General features: G+C 36.8%; 3 protein-coding genes across 7 annotated transcripts in view; 1 reads left to right on the forward strand and 2 right to left on the reverse strand.

Annotated features, from left to right (window-relative positions):
* Positions 1–228: 228 nt before the first annotated feature.
* Positions 229–14,435, reverse strand: LOC125672060 (dynactin subunit 4-like). Of its 2 annotated transcripts, none has more exons than XM_056162406.1 (13): positions 14,302–14,435; positions 11,751–11,821; positions 8,161–8,339; positions 7,519–7,562; positions 4,681–4,782; positions 4,345–4,415; positions 3,986–4,098; positions 3,739–3,848; positions 2,535–2,608; positions 2,387–2,441; positions 2,165–2,266; positions 427–527; positions 229–341 (listed from the first exon to the last, which is right to left on the reverse strand). In XM_056162406.1, exons 1-13 carry the CDS (start codon positions 14,428–14,430, stop codon positions 251–253), a joined length of 1,242 nt encoding a protein of 413 aa, XP_056018381.1. In that variant the 5' UTR covers positions 14,431–14,435; the 3' UTR covers positions 229–250. The 2 variants fall into 2 exon arrangements, with proteins under 2 accessions (XP_056018381.1, XP_056018382.1); XM_056162407.1 differs by having other exon boundaries at positions 230–341; positions 14,253–14,371.
* A 23-nt stretch (positions 14,436–14,458) lies between these two features.
* Positions 14,459–16,547, forward strand: LOC125672065 (uncharacterized). Its single transcript, XM_048908154.2, has 2 exons — positions 14,459–15,174; positions 15,371–16,547. The coding sequence occupies exons 1-2, from the start codon at positions 14,751–14,753 to the stop codon at positions 15,757–15,759; spliced, it is 813 nt and encodes a 270-aa protein (XP_048764111.2). The 5' UTR covers positions 14,459–14,750; the 3' UTR covers positions 15,760–16,547.
* Positions 16,397–27,809, reverse strand: part of LOC125672050 (nuclear factor NF-kappa-B p105 subunit-like) — a 31,651-nt gene continuing 20,238 nt past the window's right edge. For all 4 annotated transcript variants that reach the window (XM_056162397.1, XM_056162400.1, XM_056162401.1 and 1 more), the window contains 9 exons: positions 24,746–24,887; positions 23,921–24,038; positions 23,605–23,827; positions 22,898–23,067; positions 22,466–22,699; positions 21,331–21,550; positions 20,599–20,774; positions 17,737–17,836; positions 16,397–17,621 (listed from right to left, as the gene is read on the reverse strand). In XM_056162397.1, the coding sequence (XP_056018372.1) occupies positions 17,545–17,621; positions 17,737–17,836; positions 20,599–20,774; positions 21,331–21,550; positions 22,466–22,699; positions 22,898–23,067; positions 23,605–23,827; positions 23,921–24,038; positions 24,746–24,887 (1,460 nt within the window). In that variant the 3' untranslated portion in view covers positions 16,397–17,544. The remainder of the gene's footprint in view (positions 17,622–17,736; positions 17,837–20,598; positions 20,775–21,330; positions 21,551–22,465; positions 22,700–22,897; positions 23,068–23,604; positions 23,828–23,920; positions 24,039–24,745; positions 24,888–27,809) is intronic.

Genomic DNA, 27,809 nt, shown 5'->3' on the forward strand with positions numbered 1-27,809 from the left:
AGATGAAATAACAGACAAACTACAGATTATACATATTTGTCTTCAGTGTAGATCCTGATAAAATAAACTACAGACTATTCAAATTTGTCAATAGTGTAAATCTAGATGAACAGACAAACTACAGATTATACATATTTGTCTATAGTGTAGATCTAGATGAACAGACAAACTACAGATTATACATATTTGTCAATAGTGTAGATCTAGACGAACAAACTACAGACTATACATATCTGTCTTTAGTGTAGATCTAGATAAATACCTTGACATCCTCCTCTGGATTTAGCGGCTTGACCTTCAGAATAAGTCCCACCTTATTCGACTTTCTGAAAGCTATAACACTGGAAAAGAAACACACAACTGATCAAACAATCAATTCATCTAGGGGTAACTAGAACAGAAATATGACTCCCAATACCAACTGACCTTGGATCGTCCTTGAACACTTCTTGACCTTGACTTCCATCATCATACAAGGCGGCGTCATCTCTAAGAGCAACAGTAATCGCTTGTTTTGGCAGCTCCACCTAATATTGAAGAAACCACTCCATTAAAGGACACATCACATGTTTTTAAACTTTTTAATTTTTTCAGCAAAATTAATTCATTTCATGCCTAAAACTACTTTACATGTGTTTTAAATGAAACAGTTTGCGTAGTTTTCGGGTTTGAAAGCGATGAAATTCAAATCTTGCGATATGCATATTTTCTTCGATATTTTACGCGCCATTATCTGTGACGTCATATGTGACCTCGAGCGAGAAGATTTGAAAACAGTTGATAACCATTTCATAAACAGATTAGATTTAATTGACAAACAAACAATTATCACATTAACAGCTTGTAAATAACACTGCATTAGGGTGTTTTGTGCCGTTTAAGGGTGTACTTGCTGTCAGAAGAGAGGATTTGGACTGTGTTTTTTTCAATTTTCGAAGGAAGGTATGAGGGACAAGACGTGAATATTTTTTGTCGGCACAACGACTTTGCCATAAAAACCCCCAGTAGAATTTGTCCCTGTACTTTTTCAAACAAGCACTTGGACAAAGACGTAGATAAACTGTGAGAAAATTGTTCTATCGAAGCTACGCACTGTTACATATAAGCCTACGGCATATGCTTTCCGTTCTGCTCTCGAATTCAATACACACTCGCACCAACTGACCTTCACCTTGTAACAACAAATAGGCAAAACTTTGCTAGCAGTGTCTACCAACTGGTAGTTTTAAAAAAGAAATTTAAAGATAAAAGATAATTGAACTTTCAATTATAAATAATAAAATATAATATTTCCTGACTTTGAATTGAATTATAATGCTTTCATTTAAGGAACGCGTACGTGTTTACAACAACAGCACGCCACGCTCCCACTTCCTAAGTAACAATGTGCTGATAACAAAAAATAATGATTAGGCCTAATAAAATTGCTTTAATACAATAATTTAAAAGTATTGTGATTTTCACAATAAGTTTGATCATTATTATTATTTTTTCTTTTTCGAAATGCACCCGTGACAGTAGGCCTAGTTGTCAATGATACATAATTGTATCATAATTTAGGCCTATCTAACTTCTCCAAAAATAAATTTAATAATTATTGCACTGTTTATTTTAGAAAAGCAACAACCCTAATTACAGTTGTTTACAGAAATGGCATTACCAAATTGTGTTTAGACAGTGATCCCATGTAAACATTATTTACTCGCAAATTTATGCAGATTTCACACTCGCTTTTCTCGCTACATTTGGGTCACTATTTGTATGCAATGGTGGCTAAAAGATATAAGACTCGGGAAATTTGTCAACATCGAAATAAATGTTATCCATGGTAAATAAATTAGGCCCCTAAAACCCGAGTTTTTAAAAATATCTAACACTACTTTTACAACAAGTTGATCGACGAAGGTCGCATATGACGTCACTGTACCACATGACTACCTATCTAATTAACTAGGCTTTTTTAATTAAGTCCGTATTGTGGCTAATTATCGCAATACTTCAGCGAACGAACTATTACAATTAATTTCTATAAGCATAAGGAAGACAAAATGCATATAATTCTGTATACTTTGAAAACACGAGATGTGTCCTTTAACTCTCACTCTAATGTTTAAAACACAATGATGCATAAAATATCAAGGATTGTACTTTATCCTCAGCCTACCTTTGCATTGCTGAAGTCATCCTCCTTGGAGTCGATTTGTAGGAAGGAAAGCTTGCTGTTGTATGCGCTAGGATTAGTCAGGGTCAAAGTCACCTTGCAGTCCTGAAATGTACATACAGCTGTGCATTAATATTTGAATTCATTGCTAAATATATCAAATTAAGCTGTACAAATACATTTATGACTTTCTAGTTGTTCATCTGTAAATACACTTTACATTACCTTCTTCAGCACCAGCTCAGGAGGAGAGAAAATCTTTATTTCAGGTATATGGTGCCTGATAAATGAAACACGATATATAGACTGTAATTTCATCTGATTATTGAAACCAAAGTCACATGTCTAACAGAATGAATTTAATTCAACTTACAGGGCAATTAGCTGAATCTTGAACTTGATAGATATTGGGTTGAATTCTGGTTTACTCAAGTTGTGCTCACATTCCTGAAAAAAAAATAAATCCAATTTTATGATTTGATTTAAACAAACTCGAATCTGTACTATGTCAGGAAGCGTTCATGTGAATGTAAATTTTTCTGGAGAAGATTTTTAAATGACCTCGTCCTATTTTTGCATTTTTGTGATTATCCCCCGTTTGAAGGGGGCATGGCCTTTCATTTTTGAACAAACTTGAAAGCCCTTCATCCAAGGATACTTTTTTGCCAAGTTTGGTTGAAATTGGCCCGGTGGTTCTGAAGAAGTTGAAAATGTAAAAAGTTTAAAGACGGACAGACGACGGACAAAAGGTGATCAGAAAAGCTCACTTGAGCTATCAGCTCAGGTGAACTAATAAGACAACAAGCACAAACTCGCACTTCATTTGTAACTAATTGACATAAGTTCATGTACATGAATAAATTTTCAACACGATAATTACCAAAAAATGAACGAGAATCTTTCAAATCCCTTTAATGTTAAGTTCAAGGTTCATTTAATATATCTAAAGGAGGCCCAGTTTTATTTGATTTTATTTATTGTTTCACTTATAACCAGTTGGATGTTTCCTCCATTCCTTGTCTAACTTCTATGTCATATGTTCTCTACACCCCCTAACAACTATGTCACATGTTCTCTACACTCCCTAACTACTGTGTCACATGTGCTCTACACTCCCTAACAACTATGTCACATGTTCTCTACACTCTCTAACAACTATGTCACATGTTCTCTACACTCCCTAACTACTGTGTCACATGTTCTCTACACTCTCTAACTACAATGTCACATATTCTCTACACTCCCTAACTACTGTCACATGTTCTATATACACTCTCTAACTATTATGTCACATATTCTATATACACTCTCTAATGACTGTGTCACATGTTCTCTACACTCTCTAACTACTATGTCACATATTCTCTACACTCTCTAACTACTGTCACATGTTCTATATACACTCTCTAACTACTATGTCACATATTCTATATACACTCTCTAATGACTGTGTCACATGTTCTATATACTCTCTAACTACTGTCACATGTTCTCTACACTCCCTAACTACTGTGTCACATGTTCTCTACACTCATCCAGACACCATTGCTTAGACATGGTCCCGGTTTGCTGTTTACCTTACACCTAAGGGACCTTCTGATGAGCAGGTGTTTATGAAGCGGGTAGAGGACGCTGCTCTCGCTGGGTTGGAACTCCGGGGAGGCATGTCTCTGGCTGATGGTGCTCACTGATCAAATCAGGTTTAAAATTATGAAAAATTTGAAATCAGAAATGATATGTATGACATTAGTTTGAGTCACTTGTATCAAATTGTACTGGATCTGTGAATGCACTCTCTAGGAGCGGATCAAACATTTTACTCACTCTTATCTAACTGTAATGGTTCTGTGAATATACTCTCTGGGAGTGGATCAAACATTTTGACAGTCTCAGATGGTTTTACCATAGAAAAACTGACTTCTTCATTTTCCTTGATGCTGAAATGCAATTATTTATTTATTTGTTTTTGTATTTTGCATCAAAGGCATTGCAAGGACACAATGCATCAGAACATGTACAGAGATTAAGGACACAATGCATCAGAACATGTACAGAGATTAAGGACACAATGCATCAGAACATGTACAGAGATTTATGCCCAAAAAACAAACAATGCAGGCTCCTGGTCTTCAATCTTGTGAATATGAAAATAAATCTTCCATTCTTTGATGATGTCACTGTACCTTAGATTGGCCAGGTTCCCCTGCTTCCTTTTGGCAGCAACAGACACCATTCCATATTTGTCCATGCCAGCCTGAATAATGTACCATGCTTGTGATTAAGTTTGTCCTATCTACATTACTAAAGTTTCTATACAAATCCATCTTACTATAGTGAGGAAAATTGCATTACACCCACTAATCATAGTGAGATGGACAGTTTTATTGTAGTGAGATGGACAGTTTTATTGTAGTGAGATGGACAGTTTTATTGTAGTGAGATTGTTTTATTGTAGTGAGATGGACAGTTTTATTGTAGTGAGATGGACAGTTTTATTGTAGTGAGATGGACTGTCTTACTGTGTAGCTGAGGTAGCTCCTTCGCCTGACGTATTTCTTTCTCTCTTTTTCAGCTTTTTCTTTCTGAGCAATTTTCTCGTAAGTTTCAAGTAAAGAGAATATCTGTAGAATACATAGAAATATTCATGATTTCTTCAATGAACAGAAACATAGTCCAGGGAAAATAAAGAAATAATTGTTTCCACCAGGATGGCAAGCAAAACTGTGAGAGAACTGTCAATTCCATCCATGCATCCTCTAAAGAGTATGAAAAAAAAAAAGAAAAAAAGAAATGCAGTAAAAACAAAAAAAGTTTGTTAGATTCTCAAAAGCTTGGAATTTTTCAATCATATAATAATATTGATTAGTTATTTCGTCCCAAAAGGGACCGTTTACCATGATTTATCTAGAATATAGATAAAATTCAAAGTGATGTCATTTTACTCATTTTATTATTAAACAATGTAAAACCACAATTGTGTTCTATTTCCCAGCAAGAAAAAAAATGACTTGAAATACTATAATTTTGTTGAATGTAATTTTCGTGGCATTATAATGAAGTAATGACGGTGTGATAAAACTTAAGTGTCGCTGATCTTCTGAGTTTAAAATACCAGACAAAAGTAGTCTGACACTTTCTCACGTAACGTTTTCATTAATTTTTCTCTCCGTTATCTAATACTAAATGTATGCCTGACCAGTCGACTGCATGCTCCAGTGAACACCAGTCATAATATCAGGTTAGGCCAATTCAACTTAATTAGTATATTATCATCAAAGGTTACCTTTTAAAAAGTATGGGGTGGGTGAGAGGATTGTATTTTTTAATTTTTATTTTCTGAGAAAAATAGTAATGACAAACAAGTTTTTGTCAACAGAAGTGCATCATCTAATGCCAATGGATATCAATCTATGCTTATTTCATAGACGAATTCCTGGTTAAGCTTTAATTTCAAACACAGAAAGATTCCAAACTTCTTTAAGATTTACGCCCACAGGCCTTATCTGTCACCTGTATACTAGTGAAAAAGTATCACTACTTCCATGGGCTATGGAATCTAGAAAAAATTTCCTGTTCTGAATATCTAATCTAAATTCTAATGTTCAGCAACAGTAAAAAACAAGAGGTACTGTGAGCAATGCTCACTAAGAATACCCCCCGCTTACCCCAATCTCCCAAAGGGCGTTGGTAATAGGTATAAACTACCTCTTTTCTGAGTGTAAAAAACAAATGGCATGACAAACCGAACCATATTGCTACTTCGATGTCCAGTGCGCTTGACCTTTGACCTTTTGACCCCAAAATCGATAGGGAACATCTTCATCCCATGGGTAGTCCATATGTATGATATGGTGACGGTAGGGGGAAAGGATAACGCTTTAGAGCCCGTAAACCATATTGCTACTTTGATGTCCAGTGCGCTTGACCTTTGACCCCAAAATCGATAGGGAACATCTTCATCCCATGGGTAGTCCATATATATGATATGGTGACGGTAGGTGGAAAGGATAATGCTTTAGAGCCCGGAAACCATTGCGTCTACAGACCCCACAACTTGTTGCGGGGGGTATAACAAGATGTGTTCTTAAAACTTCACTGCTCTCAAAAGTGCATAGACTGATGAAAGACTTTAAATAATAGGTGTGTTAACATTAAAACATCAAAATATATGACTAATTTGGACTCATCCTAAGGTCATAACCCTGGGTTGTGAAATTCATCATTTTTTGTACATCTTTTTCTGCTATTCCTAAATATGCATTTAGATTTTATACAGTATCAGCAAACTTACACATAAATACTATATACTAAGTTTGGCCCCACCCTGGGGTCAAAACCCTTACTCTGGGGAAAATCAAATTTACAATTTTGGTAAAGACTACCTGCTCTATCCATTTAGTTTCAATTTAGAATCAAAAGCACTAAAGAAAATGTTATTTAAGTGTTTTACACATAAACACTATATAACAAGTTTGGCCCCGCCCTGGGTCAGAACCCCTACCCTGGGGATAATGAAATTTACAATTTTGGTAGAGACCTTCCTGCTCTACATCACTATGCATTTAGTTTTTCTTACATATGTGTGGTTCTTGAGAAGAAGATTTTTGAAAATTGGTCATTTTTGGGCAGTTTTTGCCCTGCTCCTAAGCCCCAGGGGTGCAGGAATCCTGAAATTTACAATTTATGTCCCCCTTGTCCCAATGATGCTTCATACCGAATTGGAAAAGAATTGTACGGGTAGTTATTAAGAAGAAGTTAAAAATGTTCCATTGTTAACGAACGACGATGGACGAAAACCAATTGCAATAGGTCACCTGAGTTTACTCAGGTGACCTAAAAACTAGAACTTTATGTTTACCTTCAAGGACCTTCAATGTGAGTACATTTGATTTTGCCAACATTGAGCCAAAAATAAAATGGGAATTCACAAATTGATACAATTGGTTGACCAATAAAATTGTGCAACTTTAACCATTTTTTATTAGCTCTTGTACTCTAGCTGTAAACAAATAAAGCCAATCAGGTGTCATTTGGTAAGCTCTATTAGCTGAGTTTGATTTTCTAAAAATTATTCAATCATGTAATAAAACAATTATTGACATTTTTTCAGTCAATATGATGCTTTAGCTACCCTAGAAGTATAATATTCTCCGAGCCCAGAGGTCGATGTGAATGTCATACGTCACAGGTGGCTAAAGCATCTTTTAAAACCTAAAAAAAAAATGTCAAAAATCATTTAAAATGTACTTAGATTACACACTGTAGGATTGTACAATATATACTATAAAGAACTACAATCTACAGGTAGTATTGTACAAAAGTATTTTGTGTACAGTTAGTAAACAGCAAGTACTCACCTGCTTTGAATCCTTGTTCTCCAAATCTTCCCATCCTCCACTGGCTGAGGAGAATACAACAAATGATTTATTAGTACATTGTACCACTGTCACACCAGTATCCAATAGAAGATATACTATAATGATTTATTAGTACATTGTACCACTGTCACACCAGTATCCAATAGAAGATATACTATAATGATTTATTAGTACATTGTACCACTGTCACACCAGTATCCAATAGAAGATATACTATAATGATTTATTAGTACATTGTACCACTGTCACACCAGTATCCAATAGAAGATATACTATAATGATTTATTAGTACATTGTACTGCTGTCACACCAGTATCCAATAGAACATAAACTATAAACCAACTTTTATTTGTGTGTTACGAAAATTCTCAAGCACCCCTTTCTCATAAAAATATTTATCCCACTTTATGTGTATGTTGCCTCATTCATAAACGATACTCATCATGAACCCCATTTCCAAATAGCAATTTGAGAATAAAACTTATGGTTACAGTACTCTAAAACTGCTCCAACGTAAAATGCATTTTCAACAAAGCAGTGGTGACCATTATCTTCATTACAAACACAACTTTCTCCGTTGATTTACTTTCTATCTGGACTACAATAAGAAGATGAACTGACCGACTGGCTTGTCTTGGATGCCCACATCTCTGGTGGTCCAGCGACAAAATCCGCAGACCATGTAATACATCTTCTTGGGTGTGGTTTTGTTAGGATCCTCAGGATCCGGGATGCTGGTACTGGTCGCCCTGGTAGTCAGGGTGTGACCGCAGCTCGGACAATCAAAACAGTTGCTACATCTGCAAAAATAAATCTATGTGTTTCTGTGTGTCAGATAGCAATTTGTTCTAAAAGGACCACATTAGTAGCGAAATTATCTATAGGATAATACATCTCCCCAAAATTACACACAATTATCTAAGTAAGGAATCTGTAGTATGTAATGTGTACATTCAAGTAAATCATCATGTTAAGCTAGAACTGTCCCATTCTGACTGACAGAACTCAACCCCTCCCCCTTCCCCGGGGTAGAGATCAAGGTAGTAGATTGTAGCAAATGTGTTTTGCTTCTTTGACAGCCATATGCTGTGAATCCAAATATCCAAATGAAAGGGAAAACCACTTGTGACCTAGAGACCACCCTCCCATCAGAGTCCCTTTGATTGACCTTTGACCCCCTAAGTAGATCTAAGCATTTCTCATCCTATGGCAAGTTTGTATAAGCATTCCTCATCTAATGGCAAGTTTGTATTTTAAGTTTGGCATTTCAAAAGAAAAATGAAATCACACATCACAGTCCAATTTGCATGACCTTGGACATTTTAGCCCTAAAATCAACAGTTGAAAATGAAGATCACTTCAAAAACAAAAATTGCGTTCCTTATCAACATTCTGTACGCTTGACCTTTGGATAGAAAACGCAGGAGGTTAAGTACCAAATGAAACAAGGAAAATCCCTTTGGCCGTATATCACTGTTTAGTCTCTTCACAGTTCTTAATCCAAGAGATAGACACTAGTCAATGTGTGAAGTTTGATGACTCCAGTACCACCCAGAAATTGGGAGGGGGTTATCAGCCAGGGCTGAGTTTTACTAAACTTCTTATCTTACGCAAGAAATTCTAACTTAAGAATTTCGTACGTTTTAATTTAAGATACGATACTTCTGTTTTACTAACGTGTTCTTAAGTTTCCATCGTAAACTTAACTTGCGAAATATTCGCAACTTACGATCTGACGCTGCGCAATCACATTTGTTACTTTCGCTTTCAGTATTTCATAGTACATGTAAATTCAATATGGATTTACAGCAGTAGATGAGGTCCTCATTGGAGATTTAACAATTTTAAAGCAAATAAAGTTCAAAATAAATAATTACTAAAATGTAAAAAAAATTTTGTACAAAAATATATTTGAGTGGGTTTTTTTTATGATTGCATACGAAATATCAATCGTATTCATATTCTTTTTAAAATACATTTCAAACTATTGTAAAAAGTATATGAAAACGAAAATACATTTTAAACTATTGCAACCGCCGCTTTGGCCTAGAGGTAGAGTGCTCGCCCCGCATGCGGAAGGTCGGGGTTCGAATACTGGCCACGACAGACCTAAGTCGTTAAAACAGATAGTGACAGTTCCATCGCCAAACGCTCGGCATCTGGTGTGAATGTCAAGGTTCCTCGGAGATTACCTTATTTTTTAAACGGATGTCCCGTGTCACAGTAGGTGTGGCACGTTAAAGAACCCTCACTGCTCAATGGCCGTAAGCGCCGAGAAAAGGCTTAAATTTGAGGCCCTTCACCGGTCTTGGTGACGTCTCCATATGAGCTAGTGAAAAATTCTTGAGAGAGACGTTAAACAAGATACAATCAATCAACAAACTATTGTAAATGACTACATACACTGTACAATACACTGGAATCATCCTCTTAATATATATACTTCACATAAAAAATATATGTACATATACATGTACGAAGATTTTCCGTCTCACCATTTTTCAGCGATATTGAATTTTTCGGTGCATTTACCAACACATGCCCTGTAAAGGGTGTAGAAGATGTACACCAGAAAATGTACATTTTTGTTCTTGGTTACGGAATGGTGTACACTATGTGGTCGGTAAAGACAAATCAAACGTGTCTTAGTATTTTAGAAGTGGAAGTACACATGTATTGGAAATAGACAAATATGTGTTCTACCAACTCGGCGGTGGGGGTGGATATTGTGTACCCCTATCTCTATATGTAGACCGATATAACTACTCATTTTCTTAATTTCAAGCTCGGGGGACAGTCGTTCTGACTCTCGCCTACACAGTATTGTTGAATCGGTATATAGGAAAAAATAGTCAAAATCTCTGTTTAATAGCAAGCCCGGCTGTGATAATCCTGAAATTTTATAAATGTAAAATAATCCGAGTGTAGCGTTGGAGTATTTTCCAAAGAACAAATTAGAACAACACCATATTGTACAAAATCCGAATATCTATATACAATGAATAAATCATATTACAGCATTTGCGTATAATAAAATATAAATAATTTGCTATATGTAGACCTACCATGTTAGGATCCCTCCCCTCATTTTTATAAGGATACACCGAGATACATTTAAAAGCCTCAGTAGAATTTGATATACAGAGTTTGTTAGCATGTATAGTAGCATGGTTCATTTTTGGCGTGCAGGCACACAAAGTGGGCCCGGGAGAGGGTCACGTAAATTAATATATATATATATATTATTTTGTATGTGAACTTTACGCAAAATTGACATTGTCACGGTAAAAATAAAGTCAAACAGTAACACACATGGGGGGGGGGGGGGGGGGGGGGAAGAGAAAGAAAGAGAGAGAGAGAGAGAGAGAGAGAGAGAGAGAGAGAGAGAGAGAGAGAGAGAGAGAGAGAGAGATTGCTCCTTTGATTTTAGATGCGGTTTGTATCTTATATTTTATGTTGCACAGAACACAGTTTCTTCAATATTAGATCCGCCACTTCATCATTTGCATTATGATGTCAAAACATAGAATATGACGTCACATGTCATTATTTATTGTGTGGAGATTGAACTCGATTTGAAACCCGTGTCAAAATATGGCTGTGGCATCCTAAAAAGTATTCTTGGAGGTGAAAATTTGGGAAATTTCCACATTGAACTGATTATGTGTTTTTGGAAACTTATAGCCTAGCGTTCAATAAGTTCTATATTTATCACAGTGTGAGAACTTCGCTTCTGTCGCTAAAATTTTAACGAGGACGCAGAGGTTTGTTTTCATTTTGTCTCAAAATGCTCTGGAACATTGAACAACATGTCGAGGGCAGCCATTTTTATTTAGTTGACAAATAACTTACGAAAAAAAATATTAACTTAAGATAGCCCATAGGCTGTCGTGGATTTACGATGATTTTTTTAACGTAACTTAAGTTATGAAGTTTGATAAGACGGATTTTCATCGTAAGTTAAGGTTACGATGAAATCTTGAACTTACTAAGTTTAGTAAAACTCAGCCCAGATCTTTGATCTTTTGATGTGATTTATTCTTATCCTATAGCAATTAAGTCTGGGTAAAGTATGATGAATAAGAACTATTCTGTCTACAGACAGACAACCCAATTCCACTGTAATAGCAACCCTTCCCTTCCAATTTTGTTGTATCATGTATTACAAGGAGGACAATGAGTGCCTACTAACAAACAGGTGAGCACAATACCTGTTCTTTTTAAGCTTGGCCTCAGCAGATGGCATATTTTCCAAACAGTTTGGGCAATAAGGTGTGTCAACCTAAAAAAACCAAAAAGAGACAAAGTTTAAGAATGAATTATGATTTTTTGCATTGAGAAGTGGATTTACAAAAGAGTGTAAACATAGGTGCACATCAAACTGACTCAGCATAAATTGGGGAAAAGGGCATTTCTACCACGGTTATTGCAGAGATCAACGAAAATGCCACATCCATTATTCTCCAATATATTAACAGATTAAAACTTCCACAAGAAAAATAAATACTGAATACCGGTTTAAAATGTAATTATTTGTTGAGGCTATATAGGTTTCATGTCTTCGATCCGATTAGACGTTGTGTATTGCCTCAAAACAGCTGTTAATTGTAGACCTATTTTATGGCTTTTCTGCGATATCTACTGTTTTTACACTTCTCATTTTGCTAATACAACAATACAATTAAAAACTGATTATTTTATTTCACTATTAATGTCAGTCAATGTATACTGTATGATACAAACAAATTCATAAATGATTGAAGGTTGTTTCACATTCAACAAAAAAAGTAATTGTCTGCAATTCAATATTGATAAACAAACATGACAATGCACACACAAGTTAACTTTATTACTGCAATAATTTACAGTCCTGTGCGGATCCGGGTTAGAATAGGTCCTCAGTAACCTCTTGCTTGTCATAAGAGGTGACTAAATGGGGCGGTCCTTCGGATGAGGCCGCAAAAACTGAGGTCCGGTGTCACAGCAGGTGTGGCACGATAAAGATCCCTCCCTGCTCAATGGCCATAAATGCCGAGCATAGGCCTAAATTTTGCAGCCCTTCACCGACAGTGGTGACATCTCCATATAAGTGAAATATTCTCAAGAGGGACATTAAACAATATTCAATCAATCAATAATTTACATGGAAACCAAACACAGTTGATGATTCTTTCTGTTCCCGTGTCCAATCCACACATCACTCATCTAATATGCCACAAATAAAATGTTCTTGTGAACTCATTCATCTCCGAGTCAAGATCAGGTGCTCAATTGATCATATAATGCACCCTTTGATAAATGACCAATAATTTTTTAAAGTTCTGGTTTGAAAGTAATGTTAGCAAGATTTGGCTTGACTGTTATATTTGGACTAATCTCAGCGAGATTCACTTTGCCTAAGATATTTGGATTGACACCTTTAGTAAATATTGCAACAGGATCCATCTTGACTGTGAAATTTGGACTCAGTGAGATTAGGTTTGAATGTGACAAACCCTAATGCTGTCACCTGAGGCCTTGACATAGTACACGAAGGTCACAGGTTGCAAAGACTTTGTTTAGAAGGGATCAAGATCACTGCACCCAGGATGGGACGAATAAAATTTTCTTGATGTTACACCACCTTTCAATGCTTATTTTGAGTAATTTTTTTCGCACATATGTGCACCCATTAGAGCTTGCTTTGGGCTGCTTGTTTTGTGAGCGGCCCTTTGGGCTGCTTGTTTTGTGAGCGGCCCTTTGGGCTGCTTGTTTTGTGAGCGGCCCTTTGGGCTGCTTGTTTTGTGAGCGGCCCTTTGGGCTGCTTGTTTTGTGAGTGGCCCTTTGGGCTTCTTGTTTTGTGAGTGACCTTTTGGGCTGCTTGTTTTTGGAGCGGCCAATTTGGCTGCTTGTTTTGTGAACGGCTCTTTGGGCTGCTTGTTTTGTGAGTGACCTTTTGGGCTGCTTGTTTCGTGAGTGGCTCTTTGGGCTGCTTGCTACGCTCACTATCAACAGATGAGCTGATTCTTGCTAAGATTATACAACAGTCCAAGTATGATAGTCAATATTAGTTTAACCCCTAGATCTATGTCAAAAGGCTTCATTAGCAAATAACAACTGAGTCTTACTGCCTACATATCAACAATATCTTGAGGTGGAAGGAGTTTTTCTTCAACAATTCTGACATTGCGTTCATTATTCATATTTGCACTATACCAATAATAAGTAAAAAGAAGTTCTTTATGAGACATACTGTACATGACGTCAAGGTAATAACCCCTTTGTTTAATAATTTTTAAGGGGTATTTCAATGTTAAGGGGTTTACTTGAATTCACGAGAACTTCCCTTCACGTAATGACATATGCCCAATCCTTTGTTGTAAACATCTTTTCATGTTTGAACCAGTGACGTTTAGATGAAATAGATAAATTGTGAAATAAATTTAGATGAATACCACAATATTCCACCAATGAAATGTACAACACAGGAAGGTTTTACTCGGGAGCGACGAATTTTTAACGTCAAGAGGTTTACTGGAATTCATGAGAACTTCCTTTCATGTAGATCAATGTTTGTAAATATAGATGAATACCACAATATCCCACCAATGAAACATACTGAAGGAGTTTACAGTACGACAACATAGGCAGGTTTTACTTGGGAGTGACAAATGATAAACATGTCTGAGGTAATAATGTCTGTAGTCATTCAACAGTGTTCAATCAATACTTGCGCTTAGTCACCAGCCCAGGTCAGACGATCGGGATTTTCTTAAACTTTACCTCATGCTGGACACAGTCTCCGCATCTAAGTTTCAAACAGTGTCTACACAAGTACAGGCGACATATTGGGTGCCTTTTTTCGCAAGAACAAAGGTATTTCACTATGTTCACGTCCACAAATGTGGACATTTTTTCTCCCCTGCCGTCGACGTCAAGCGTTAAACTGACACAGACTACTTTCGAAATCTATTTTCATTTTCGCTTTAGTTGAACAAATGTTTACAAGTTGCACTGTCAGAATTCAGAACATATTTGAGAACATTGCGTGATTTTATAGAGCAAGAATGTAGTCATCAAGTTCCTTAAAAGTACGCACATGAAATACATGTTTAGTACTTAGCTCCCAGCTGGCAGACAAGCAACACTGGTCTGCACAACTTTGAACGTTTGGTAGTGTCTCAGCCCCCTTGCTTGTACGTTGGTGATTTATTAATTGATTGTATACAACCATGTCACAACCAGTTATATTTCTCTCACATGGAGGAGGACCTTCCTTTTATCTTTCGGCAAAGGAAAAGCCGATATTGAAGGGGTTAGACAGAGACTCAAAAGCAGCAGATGTTCTAAGAACGCTTACAAAAACTCTGAATCTGCCACGCCCCGACTGTTTATTGGTTCTCAGTGCTCACTGGGAGGAACCTGTATGTACCGTCCATGCCGGGAGACAGCACACTCTGCTCTACGACTACAGTGGGTTTCCTGCGGATACTTATAAAATACAGTGGCCCGTTCCCGGGGCACCAGTCATTGCACAAAAAGTGAAAGAATGCCTCAAAGATGCTGGGATCACGTGTGCAGAGGAAACCAAGAGGGGTTTGGACCATGGAGTGTTTGTTCCTTTGAAACTGGTCTATCCCGAGGCAGATGTTCCAGGTATGTAAGGGTTGTATAACTTTTGATTTGGTTGACTTTATGCGAGTTACTGGACCCTGTCTATTGCGAGGCATGTAGCTTGTATATCTTTATATCTTGTATGAATGAGACTTACTAGAATGATGCAATACCATGTCATAATTAACTAATAATCATTAGATACTTTTACATCTTACATTGTACATGTATGTTTCAGTGGTACAAGTGTCCTTATTGAGAAGTATGAACATGGGGGACCACTTAAAGATTGCTGAAGTGCTCTCACCTCTTAGGCACAGCAACATCTTGATCATTGGAAGCGGTTTTGCTACACATTCCTTTGGACAAAGAGATGAACCAGAAAAGTGGGCTAAGGACTTCAAAATATGGCTCAATGATGTTCTCACCAATAAGAGTTATTCCCCTGAGGATAGGAAAGCAAGATTACTGGACTATCAGTCTGCCCCAGGCTTTACAAAGGCCCATCCCAGTTTGGACCATTTTCTCCCTCTGGTGATGACATGTGCTGCTGCCCAGTATAACCCTGGTACCATTCTGCACTCCGAATTTGTGAGATCGCTCCTCAATGAGCATTACAAGTTTTGAAACACTTTTGTGATTTCAGTGGGCCGTTATTAGATTTAGATGAACTGGATACCCGTCTGTAGATGCTTCGTGTTTATATTCATACTGTATATTGAGTCTATTCTCACCAAACATTATTATCAGTGTGCAAGTCAATTGTAATATTTGCAATTTTCACCACCCATCTTAGGTAAAGAACTGTGACCATACACAGCCAAAAGAATTTCATGAACAACTTTGCTCACCATCAAAGAACACCGATTTCATGAACAACCTTGCTCTCCCTTAATGAACACCGATTTCATGAACAACTTTGCTCTTCCAAGTCCATTCAAGTACACCGATTTCATGAACAACCTTGCTCTCCATCAAAGAACACTGATTTCAGGAACAACTCTGCTGTCAAAAAAACCCCCATGTATTTCATGAACTTTGCTCTTGGAGAACATGTTTCATGAACTTATTTTTACTATGTCAGTTAACACAGATTTCATGAACGGTTTTGCTCTTCATCATGCAAAAACCCCACAGATTTCATGAACGGGTTTGCTCTCTGAAAACATACCATTACTTCATGATCAGGTTTTTTAACTCGTCAAAGACCACAGATTTCATGAACAACTTTACTTTCTGTCAAAGAACACAGAAACACACTATATGTAAAGCCAAGCTTTATTGTATTGATATACACATATGTGATATATATCTGTTTAGCATGTACCACTGTATACATTTGTGATACAAGCAGTGGTAAAATTTATAAACTTAACATGCCCTGATAAAAATAAATGTTTTAAAAACCCCGTAAATCCTAGTTGTCCTTGTCAAATCACTCCTATATCCCTCATCTCTAATTGCATCAATGATGAAATCGAACCATTTCATTGTCTATCAATAAATAACTCGCATACTGACGACAAAAATTTCTGTAGTGACATCACATGTTGTATAAAATGTAAACTTTATCATCTTGTTCATTATACTTGAACATTGTACATTAATTTATTGTGTGCATACATGCTTAAAATTTCTTGGGCATGTATGTGCTTTTACATCATTTATTGGATAACAATGGATTACTGAATTATGTTACTACCTAATGTAAGTTAAAACAATTATCAATCTAACCAGGCCCATAAACCAGGGGGTGCATCTGCATCCCCCCCCCCCCCCCCCCCCCCAAAGTGAAGCACTATCAAAGCCAAAAATATACTTAAAAGCAGTATTCAACTGCTAATTTCCATTACTATTGTGCTATTTTATGGTATTTTGTTTTACTTTATGTTAGTCTGTTCTGCCTCTCAAAATTCAAGTTTCATACATCAAAAGATCAAAACCCTTGATAATCCAGAAATTTACAACCCCCCCCCCCCCCCCCCCCCCCCCCCCCTTCTGAATTCTGAAAACCTTGGTATTTCTACCTACTTATGAAAAATTGTGGTTACAGGCATGCTTCCCTAGCATACATAAACACTATCTATAAAATGCCATCACTACGTATGTACAAGAAACCCACAGGGTTCTAAACTGTTACAGCATTGGTGTTCTAAACTATGGTTCCTTCATATACAGTTTACAAACAGTCTCCCAATATCAGTCCAGTAGCTGGCAATGTACAAAAGAATCATTGAAATAACATTATAAAGCCTTGTACCAGTAATGATTTTTTCATTCAGACAAATCAAAGACATTTACAGATCCACAAAACTAAAACCACAGAGTGAATGACATATTTTTAAGGTAAATGCTGAGGTTTAGCACTAGAGACTTGAATCCATGCTTGTTGTTGCTATGGTGATGATACTGCTAGTGTATGACCTGAATTTGACCTTCAGGTCGACTTCCCGTTATACCTCTCTGAATGGCTCGCTGTTTACAGTCATCTGCCATTAGAAAAAAATATTCAAATCTTATAGACTGCCATTACATTATCTCCAAGTATTTTGAAGTCCAGATTCATGTTAACAGAAATATATACAGTACAAAACTAGAACATACCCGTCTGTAAACTGAGGGATGAGTTAAGTAACTCCACAGCATCAAATCTCTCCATGGCAACCAGGGCTTCAAGCAGTTTGGATATGGTGCCTCCACATGACTAAAAGTACAATACATAAGTAGTTATGTACAGCATACAATATGTAGATAGTTATGTACAATGTACAAAATGTACAATATGTAGATAGTTATGTACAGTGTACAATATGTAGATAGTTATGTACAGTGTACAATATGTAGATAGTTGTGTACAGTGTACAATATGTTGGTTGGTTTCTGTTTTATGTCCCATCAAGAATTTTTAACTTGTATTGAGACGTGACCAGCTGTAAGAGAAGTACCACAAATTTAGACCTATACCTAGTGCTCATGGTAATAGCAGTGAGGGTTCTTTAACATGCCAATGCTTGCCATGACACAAGGTCAGAGGGAAAGTGTTTGCTTCGTAACCAAGAGGTCAGGAGTTTGAGTCCCACTTGTGTCATGGTTATGTCAAACCTAGTAAGACCTAAACATACAGTGTACAATGTGTTGGTAGGTACAAATGTCAGGATTGAGAATCAAACCTGCACCTCCCAGTTACAAGAGAGAACCCAAACCACTAGACTATCACGAATAATAAACCACTAGACTATCACGAATTATAAACCACTAGTCTAGACTATCGTGAATAATAAACCACCTGTCTAGACTATCGTGAATAATAAACCACTAGACTATCGCGAATTATAAACCACTAGACTATCACAAATAATAAACCACTAGACTATCGCGAATAATAAACCACTAGTCTAGACTATCACGAATAATAAACCACTAGACTATCATGAATAATAAACCACTAGACTATCGTAAATAATAAACCACTAGACTATCACAAATAATAAACCACTAGACTATCACAAATAATAAACCACTAGACTATCACGAATAATAAACCACTAGTCTAGACTATCACGAATAATAAACCACTAGACTATCATGAATAATAAACCACTAGACTATCACAAATAATAAACCACTAGTCTAGACTATCTCAAATAATAAACCACCTGTCTAGACTATCGTGAATAATAAACCACTAGACTATCGCGAATTATAAACCACTAGACTATCACAAATAATAAACCACTAGACTATCGCGAATAATAAACCACTAGACTATCACGAATAATAAACCACTAGACTATCGCGAATTATAAACCACTAGACTATCACAAATAATAAACCACTAGACTATCGCGAATAATAAACCACTAGACTATCACGAATAATAAACCACTAGACTATCACAAATAATAAACCACTAGTCTAGACTATCACGAATAATAAACCACTAGACTATCATGAATAATAAACCACTAGACTATCGTGAATAATAAACCACCAGTCTATACTATCGTGAATAATAAACCACCTGTCTAGACTATCGTGAATAATAAACCACTAGACTATCGCGAATTATAAACCACTAGACTATCACAAATAATAAACCACTAGACTATCGCGAATAATAAACCACTAGACTATCACGAATAATAAACCACTAGACTATCACAAATAATAAACCACTAGTCTAGACTATCACGAATAATAAACCACTAGACTATCATGAATAATAAACCACTAGACTATCGTGAATAATAAACCACTAGACTATCGCGAATTATAAACCACTAGACTATCACAAATAATAAACCACTAGTCTAGACTATCTCAAATAATAAACCACTAGACTATCACGAATAATAAACCACTAGTCTAGACTATCATGAATAATAAACCACTAGACTATCATGAATAATAAACCACTAAACTATCACGAATAATAAACCACTAGTCTATCACAAATAATAAACCACTAGACTATCGCGAATTATAAACCACTAGTCTATCACAAATAATAAACCACTAGTCTAGACTATCTCAAATAATAAACCACTAGTCTAGACTATCTCAAATAATAAACCACTAGTCTAGACTATCACAAATAATAAACCACTAGTCTAGACTATCACAAATAATAAACCACCTGTCTAGACTACCATGAATAATAAACCACTAGACTATTGCAAATAATAAACCACCTGTCTAGACTACCATGAATAATAAACCACTAGACTATTGCAAATAATAAACCACTAGACTATCGTAAATAATAAACCACTAGACTATCGCAAATAATAAACCACTAGACTATCGTAAATAATAAACCACTAGACTATCGCAAATAATAAACCACTAGACTATCGTGAATAACAAAATGTGTTTGTAGGTGTGTATAAGACTAAAAATACAATTTATAGTTATGCACTGTCCAAAAGTACAATAAGTGTGTAGTTGTGTACAACACTAAAAGTACAATAAGTGTGTAGTTGTGTACAACACTAAAAGTACAATAAGTGTGTAATTGTATACAACACTAAAAGTACAATAAGTGTGTAGTTGTGTACAACACTAAAAGTACAATAAGTGTGTAGTTGTGTACAACACTAAAAGTACAATATGTGTGTAGTTGTGTACAACACTAAAAGTACAATAAGTGTGTAGTTGTGTACAACACTAAAAGTACAATATGTGTGTAGTTGTGTACAACACTAAAAGTACAATAAGTGTGTAGTTGTGTACAACACTAAAAGTACAATAAGTGTGTAATTGTGTACATGAGGCTATACAATGTGAATGATCTTTGAAATTTTGAAATACCAAGCACATGAATTCCACACACAACAATGTTACTTTCAATACACAAGAGAGTGTGATATATGCACCAATGTACTTAACACATCTACAGTACTTATTTCATTAAAAGTGATAAAATGACTTCACACACTCTCCTGAAGAAGAAAGTTTCAAGTATACCTCATAAAATGTCAGAAGGAGTCTGGTGGGGCTGAATCCTCCCTGGTGCCCCTCCACCGACTGTCGCAGTCCCAGTCTCTCCGCCAGGGTCACCCAGTCACGCCCGCTCTGTTGGGGGTCCAGAAACTTGGACAGCTGCACACGCACTGGGTAGCTGATTTTCTCTATGTCACCATCTGTTTATAGTAACAGTCTCTTTCACTAACATGTTGAGTGCACATGAAGAAGGACATTTTTGACATTTACATGTCAGGACAGAGCAAATGCTGGGTAGTTAAACACAGTTTTACAGTATGTATATTGGAGTAAATTTTCACTGTACCTTCACTACTAGATAGAACGGCACTGATGGTGGGCTTAACACAGTTTTACAGTATGTATATTGGGGTAAATTTTCACTGTACCTTCACTACTAGATAGAACGGCACTGATGGTGGACTTGACACAGTTTTACAGTATGTATATTGGGGTAAATTTTCACTGTACCTTCACTACTAGACAAGACAGCACTGCTGGTGGGCTTAACACAGTTTTACAGTATGTATATTGGGGTAAATTTTCACTGTACCTTCACTACTAGACAAGACAGCACTGCTGGTGGGCTTAACATAGTTTTACAGTATGTATATTGGGGTAAATTTTCACTGTACCTTCACTACTAGATAGAACAGCACTGATGGTGGACTTGACACAGTTTTACAGTATGTATATTGGGGTAAATTTTCACTGTACCTTCACTACTAGATAAAACAGCACTGATGGTGGGTGGACAGGTGAGGGGAGTGGTATGGGACTCCGTCACATGACCCGGGGAGCTTGCTGAATCCGTCTGGAAGTCTTCAGAGGCCAGCAGACTACTAGTGTCTAGGTACAGATTAGTCCTTTCTGAGATACTCTTGACACCTCCAATAGAGTCCCCTCCATAAGGCTCACCACTCAGGATCTTCAGTATCTGTTTATAGTCATCCAGTATTATAAAAAGAAATCAAAGGACCTGATGATCTACATACTACAATCAAAAACGGAGAGGTCTGCATCTAGAAATCAATCAAAACTTTTCTTTCCTTGAGTTATTCTATCAATCTAATTAAAATCAGAATTCTAAGATCCATGCCATAGACTCTGCGTAAGAAGATCTGACATAATCTGACTAAGGGTCATGTTCATGTGAACTTTACGTTAGCCAATCACCATGTCGCCTATGAAGTCGTTGGTGTTTACAATTCAAGGAAAATGGCTGTGATTGCTTGGTTTGAAAGAAAAAACATTGCTACTAGATGTGACGTCACTATGCACCGTTTACGTCGACTTGCGTTATATTCCTCTCATTAATTAAGCAAACCATCTTGAAAACTATTCAAATCGTACCCATCCCTAATCATACATAAATCACAACTCACAATTATTTTCATTTGGTTGTATTTTATATCGTACGTTTTGTTGTTTGTATGAACGGAATAGATTAGGCATTATTGCGAAAGTTTAAAATTTCTTATGTGAGAATATACAATTCTATTGTGTGGAATACACTTTATGGGAGAGAAATTACGGCAACTTTTTTATGAATTGCTGGGAACCGCTAAATAGCCATTATCGCTGTCTGTATGGAACAATCTGACTGGCTGATAGTCTTCATGAATATTCCAAGCGAAAGGTCATGCGGACGTTACCCCGTATGGGGTTATGTAAGATCCTATTGTAGCAACTGTGAGCATATCTTAGGATCTGATTTTAATTAGATTGGTTATTCAATGAACCTGGGGTTTTTTATTTGTCAAGCTGAGAAGTGATATGGATGTGTTTTAGGCATATAAATACAAAATAGTGAGTTTCGAATGAATAAGGATAGATGTTAACTAGTACGCACTCTTGTGTTGCTAGCTGCGTAATGATGTGGCTTGTGTCCGGGTAAGACTTTGTCTGACTCTTCCTCCTCGTCATCTTCACTAGACGGATAGGTTTTCAGAACCTCAGAATTTTCTATTTCTGGATTGGCTCCAGCCGCCATTAGTAGTGCCACCATCCCACTATTCTGTCGACCACAGGCGATATGTAGAGCTGTGTTTCCATTGAAGCAGGCGGCATCCACAGAAGCTCCTGCCTGTCATATACAATATTCATATTCTATTTTTAGCCATTAAAAATCTTAAGGACAGCACACTAAGAACAACTGTACAAGAGATTTGTCAATTCCTGAATTAGAGGTTTTTGTTTCAATTCATTTACTTAAGGATAACTAATAGTCCTAACACTTTGGCTACAGAGATGTCATCCTCGAGTTTCTATTTTTCACACTCACCTCGAGAATGAGGTAGCTACTGACACTTAAATCATCTTCTTCTACCGAGTAGTGGAGGGGTGTTTTTCCACTTTTACCATCCACCATGTTAATGTTGCCCTTGCAGCGCACAATTAATTTCATGGCCTGGAGATTTCCCTTCTGGGCTGCTATATGAGCTGGTGTGAAACCTGAAATCATGTGACCTCTTTCTTAGTCTCACAAAATATTTGACAAAATAGTTTAATCATTGCAGTGTTCTAAAACGTGCTAGTTAGTGTAAAAATTTTAATTGACAATGGATAATTACTAATACTCTAGTGTACTGTGAGCTAAAAATAGGAGTGTTACTTTTGTAATAGATTGTACTTGCTTAAAGAAACTCCACTCCTAAGGGGAAGAAAATGGGTGATTAGGGGGAAGAGAATGGGTGATGATTTAAGGAATGAATTTAATAGCAAGCATGCTGTAAGGTTATAAAATATCCTAGTGCAGAATACTGCATGTGTAGTTATTTTAACAGTTCAAAATTTCCTTGGCCTTTGGCGGTGAAGCAAGACTCATGCTAATTCATGGATGCATTAAAATATGAAATTCTCTGTTTATCCATCAGCATACATAGAAGATGCACTAAATCATGATTACATTAAATAGTGCATCAGATCTGACAGGGTCATACACTCATATAAATACACATACAGTAGGCTTGTAATCATTTGAAAACTTACCATCAAAGTTTTTCATGTTGAGTTCAGGGAATGGATTTTGGGGCGTAGAGAATGGACGTTGATACTTTAGGAGTTTAGCCAAACAGCTTGTATTGCCAGTCTGGACTGCCAGATGACCAGGGGTGTTGCCATTTCGGTCTGGCAATTTTGTGTTGGCTCCCCCACACAGAAGACGGTCAATGATTTTATCCTGACCGGTAAGAACAGCCAAATGGAGGGGTGTCTGAAATGAAATACGGAGGAACACAATCAGTGATTTCTTCCACTACACGCACAGATTAACAATCTTGCAGATGAACATTTTTGGACTTCTTACCTGTAATAAGTTGTTGTAAGCGTTGATCTTTAGCCAGAGGTTCGGCATTGTTTGCATGACATCCAATAAATTGTTCACCACCTCCGTGTTCCCGTTAATGATGGCTGTGTGCAGAGGACTGTAAACAGACAAAGGACCTTCACAAATCAGATTTTAGGTTTACATGTATTTTGTCATGTCAGCACAAGAATGCAGATCCCAATTCAATGTCTTTTCATGTTACTGTGTTTAAAATTCATGCCATACCTATATAGTGTTAAGATATTGCCTGTCCTAAAAGACTTGTGAAGAACAATTTCAAACAATCACATTAGAAATGCTAATGTACTGATGTGTGGTACTTGCATATCTCCGTTCTGGTCTGGTACTGACGTAAAGTACTTACATGTCGCCATTCTGTTCCGATACTGACGTGAGGTACTTACATGTCTCTGTTCTGGTCCGGTACTGACGTAAAGTACTTACATGTCGCCATTCTGGTCCAATACTGACGTGAGGTACTTACATGTCGCCGTTCTGGTCCGGTATTGATGTGAGGTACTTACATGTCGCTGATCTGGTCCAGTACTGACGTGAGGTACTTACATGTCGCCATTCTGGTCCGGTACTGACGTGAGGTACTTACATGTCTCCGTTCTGGTCCGGTACTGACGTGAGGTACTTACATGTCTCCGTTCTGGTCCGGTACTGACGTGAGGTACTTACATGTCTCCGTTCTGGTCCGGTACTGACGTGAGGTACTTACATGTCTCCGTTCTGGTCCGGTACTGACGTGAGGTACTTACATGTCTCCATTCTGGTCCGGTACTGACGTGAGGTACTTACATGTCTCCATTCTGGTCCGGTACTGACGTGAGGTAGCGTTGTACGAGGAGGAGTTGTCTGATGTCTCCAGTGGAGGCGTACGTCTGCAGGGCTTTCACCGTCCTCTCCGTGGTGCGGGCCACTGCGTCCTTGTCTGTCTGGACTATCAATCAGATACAAGTACGTGTAGTGTAAAAAATAATAATCAGTTCTACATATCATCAGCCTACATTATAACTGAATGTGATTGTCTGTTTAGTTCTTATTCTACACAGCAAGTAATACTGTAGATTCATTTTTATTTTTACGTGAGAACTTAATTCTGCGGCCTGACTGTTTCTATTTACATCGTGAGAATGTCAAAATTGCGAGTCCAGATTTTCAAAGACTTATATTTTGGGTCATGTAATTTGTTTCTGACAGCCATAACCAAACCTTGATTCTGCTCCAAAAAACAGATTCTTGACAAATTAAATGAATTAGCTTTTAATATTTTGATTGACTATATTCAGTTAGGGTTTCTAATGAGTAAACATGAGAACTGTTGACATTAAAATTACTCAAAGTCGAATGAATGAAACATGACAATGCCGTCAATAAAGACATTTTTTTCACACAGAGAAGAACTATTAATTATCGTTACTTTGCCTTTTAAAGAAAATGAATTACGAATGTGATAGGGCATGTTTGATCATGAATTTGAATTTTTCTCTGAGATAAATCCTTCCCACATGATATATGGGAATAAAGTTCTAGAAAATTGGGTAAAATTCCAGAAAACTCCAAACCCTGATGGGTTTAGGCAATTAGTATTATTAAGGCAACATCCTGTTTGACCAAATAACCACCACATATGTATAGATCAAGTGAGGTAGATCAAGGAAATACTCGAGATTTTAAAGGAAACAATCATTCATTTTTCTCAAAATTCAAAAGCCACATGTGGTACTTAATGAACCAATCTCTTATTTCCCCTCAACACACACTTCCATTCAAAAGAAGGAAGAGCATTCCGAAGATTGCCAAGCAGATTGCTATTGAACATGGACACTATCTGTTGGGTATTTTCCCATCAAACTTGAAATGAAATTAAATGAAAGACCAATTCAAGACTCTCCATTGTGAAGTCAATCCAAGCTAGGAGGGTTACAACTGATAGGACCTGTGAGAATTCAGATCAGAAGAAAGATTTCGCAGTTGTGTTAAGTAGGGCCATAGAAATATATCAGGAAAAAAAGCATTCATAAACAGATCAATTTGTGACAAATTCTGTAAAAACAACCCTTTTATACAAAAACAATATGTATATATCATTAAGTGCATATTGACCTCATATACATTTTTCACCAGACCGACAGTCTCAACATCAACTCTCTATCACGTGATCAAATATCAAGATAAAAACGTATTGTGTATGTATAAATCATAGAATTGGCACGATATCCAGATATCAATGCAAGTTGAAGTTAATATAACTTCAAAGCATATTGATTTCTTAATTTGAAAAGTGCTGAGAGCAAGTTTATTGTGACTTGTAACATGTCTAATTTTTGCATTGAATATGCAAGATACAGCGATTTTTGCACATACGAAGTTGAATCTAGCCTGAAAAACATATTTTCTGTTGAAGCCAGAACTTGCTCCCCTAACTTTCCTTTGGCACTGAAGTTCACATGTCACATAAATGAAACATCTTTCACTTAAAAACCTCGGGGTGTCGTGCCAATGATGAAATTTTTATGTACAGAAACCCTGTTTATGCAAATGAGTCCATTGTGAAAGTAGCTATACGTGTAGATGAAGGGCGATATCAATATCACAATATAATATGGATATTACTATATCATATACCTAGTAGTGTATCAGCCCTGATACACCTATCTTGGCTAGGGTGAGACAGCTGCAAGTAGGTAGGGCTGTCTCGCCCTAAGGGCCGAGATATCTCTGTCTCGGCCCGTTGTCAAGGGGCTGTCTCGCCCTCAAATTTCAAATGGCTATTTCTTCTTTAATCTTTTGAAATCTAACATAACTACATGAAAAAATGATGTTAGACACAATTTTTTTCAAATATAATACTTTCTTCCACGACAAAATTTAATTTAAGCAGAAAAATTAAATAAAAACGTTTTCAAAAACAGCGCTAAATTGTAGTGAGTATCTAAGCAAAGGGGGGTAACCCAAGTAACAATTGTTTATTTAGAACAATAACACGTTTAACTTCATTTAAAAACAATCAACATTCTAGGCGACAGAAAACAGTAGGAGGATTATGGAGGGTGATACTAAAGCATTATTAGAAATTCCCGGTCCTAATGGAGATCAAAATGTTAATTTACGGTAATTTTGATGTAGAAAACTGCTTTAAAACGATTTCTGAAATCTAAAATCCCGAGGACTTGGCAATAAAACGAGAAAAGCAGAACCAATATCTTCCGACGTTTTTCAACGACTTATAGATGCTAAACAGATGGGAAACGGTAAAAAAAAAAAACTTACTTCAGTATAAGGTAACATATTCCCTAAGCAAATAAATAGCAGCATCAGATCTGTAAACATTCCCGTTCATACGAAGACGCCACGTAAACAAAGTTCTACAACTCTTACAAATTATATGAAATAATGAAAACGGGCGAGTTTGGTAAATCCGAAAAAAGAAATAAAAATAATTCACTTATTTCCAATTTTAGTATTCATTAGCAGGCCCCTAGGAGCTGCTTAATAGTATATACATGTACATGAACAGCACAGCGATAGATATGACGAGTTTCTCAGCCACAGGGCTTTCAACAAATTTAAAAGTAGGAGGCTGAAATGAAAAAGTAGAAGGCGATCCAATGCGAATGGCGCAGCCGTATCGCACGCCGAGCTATGCTCGGCGCCCTTACGGCCGGGGGTCTGGGGTAAATGACGCAAAATCCTGCATTCTGGCGGTTTCCTGGCACTTAAATGCAGCTTTGAAATTGTCAATTTTTTGCCTGAAATTTTTACTTTTGCCATGAATTGATTGTTTCATATGTGAAATTTTCTGTTCATGCAAAAACTTTAAAAAATTCAACATTGCAAAGTACTAATTTTGATGCAAAAT

Source organism: Ostrea edulis, chromosome 4 (assembly GCF_947568905.1).
Source record: "Ostrea edulis chromosome 4, xbOstEdul1.1, whole genome shotgun sequence".
NCBI classification, from domain to species: domain Eukaryota; kingdom Metazoa; phylum Mollusca; class Bivalvia; order Ostreida; family Ostreidae; genus Ostrea; species Ostrea edulis.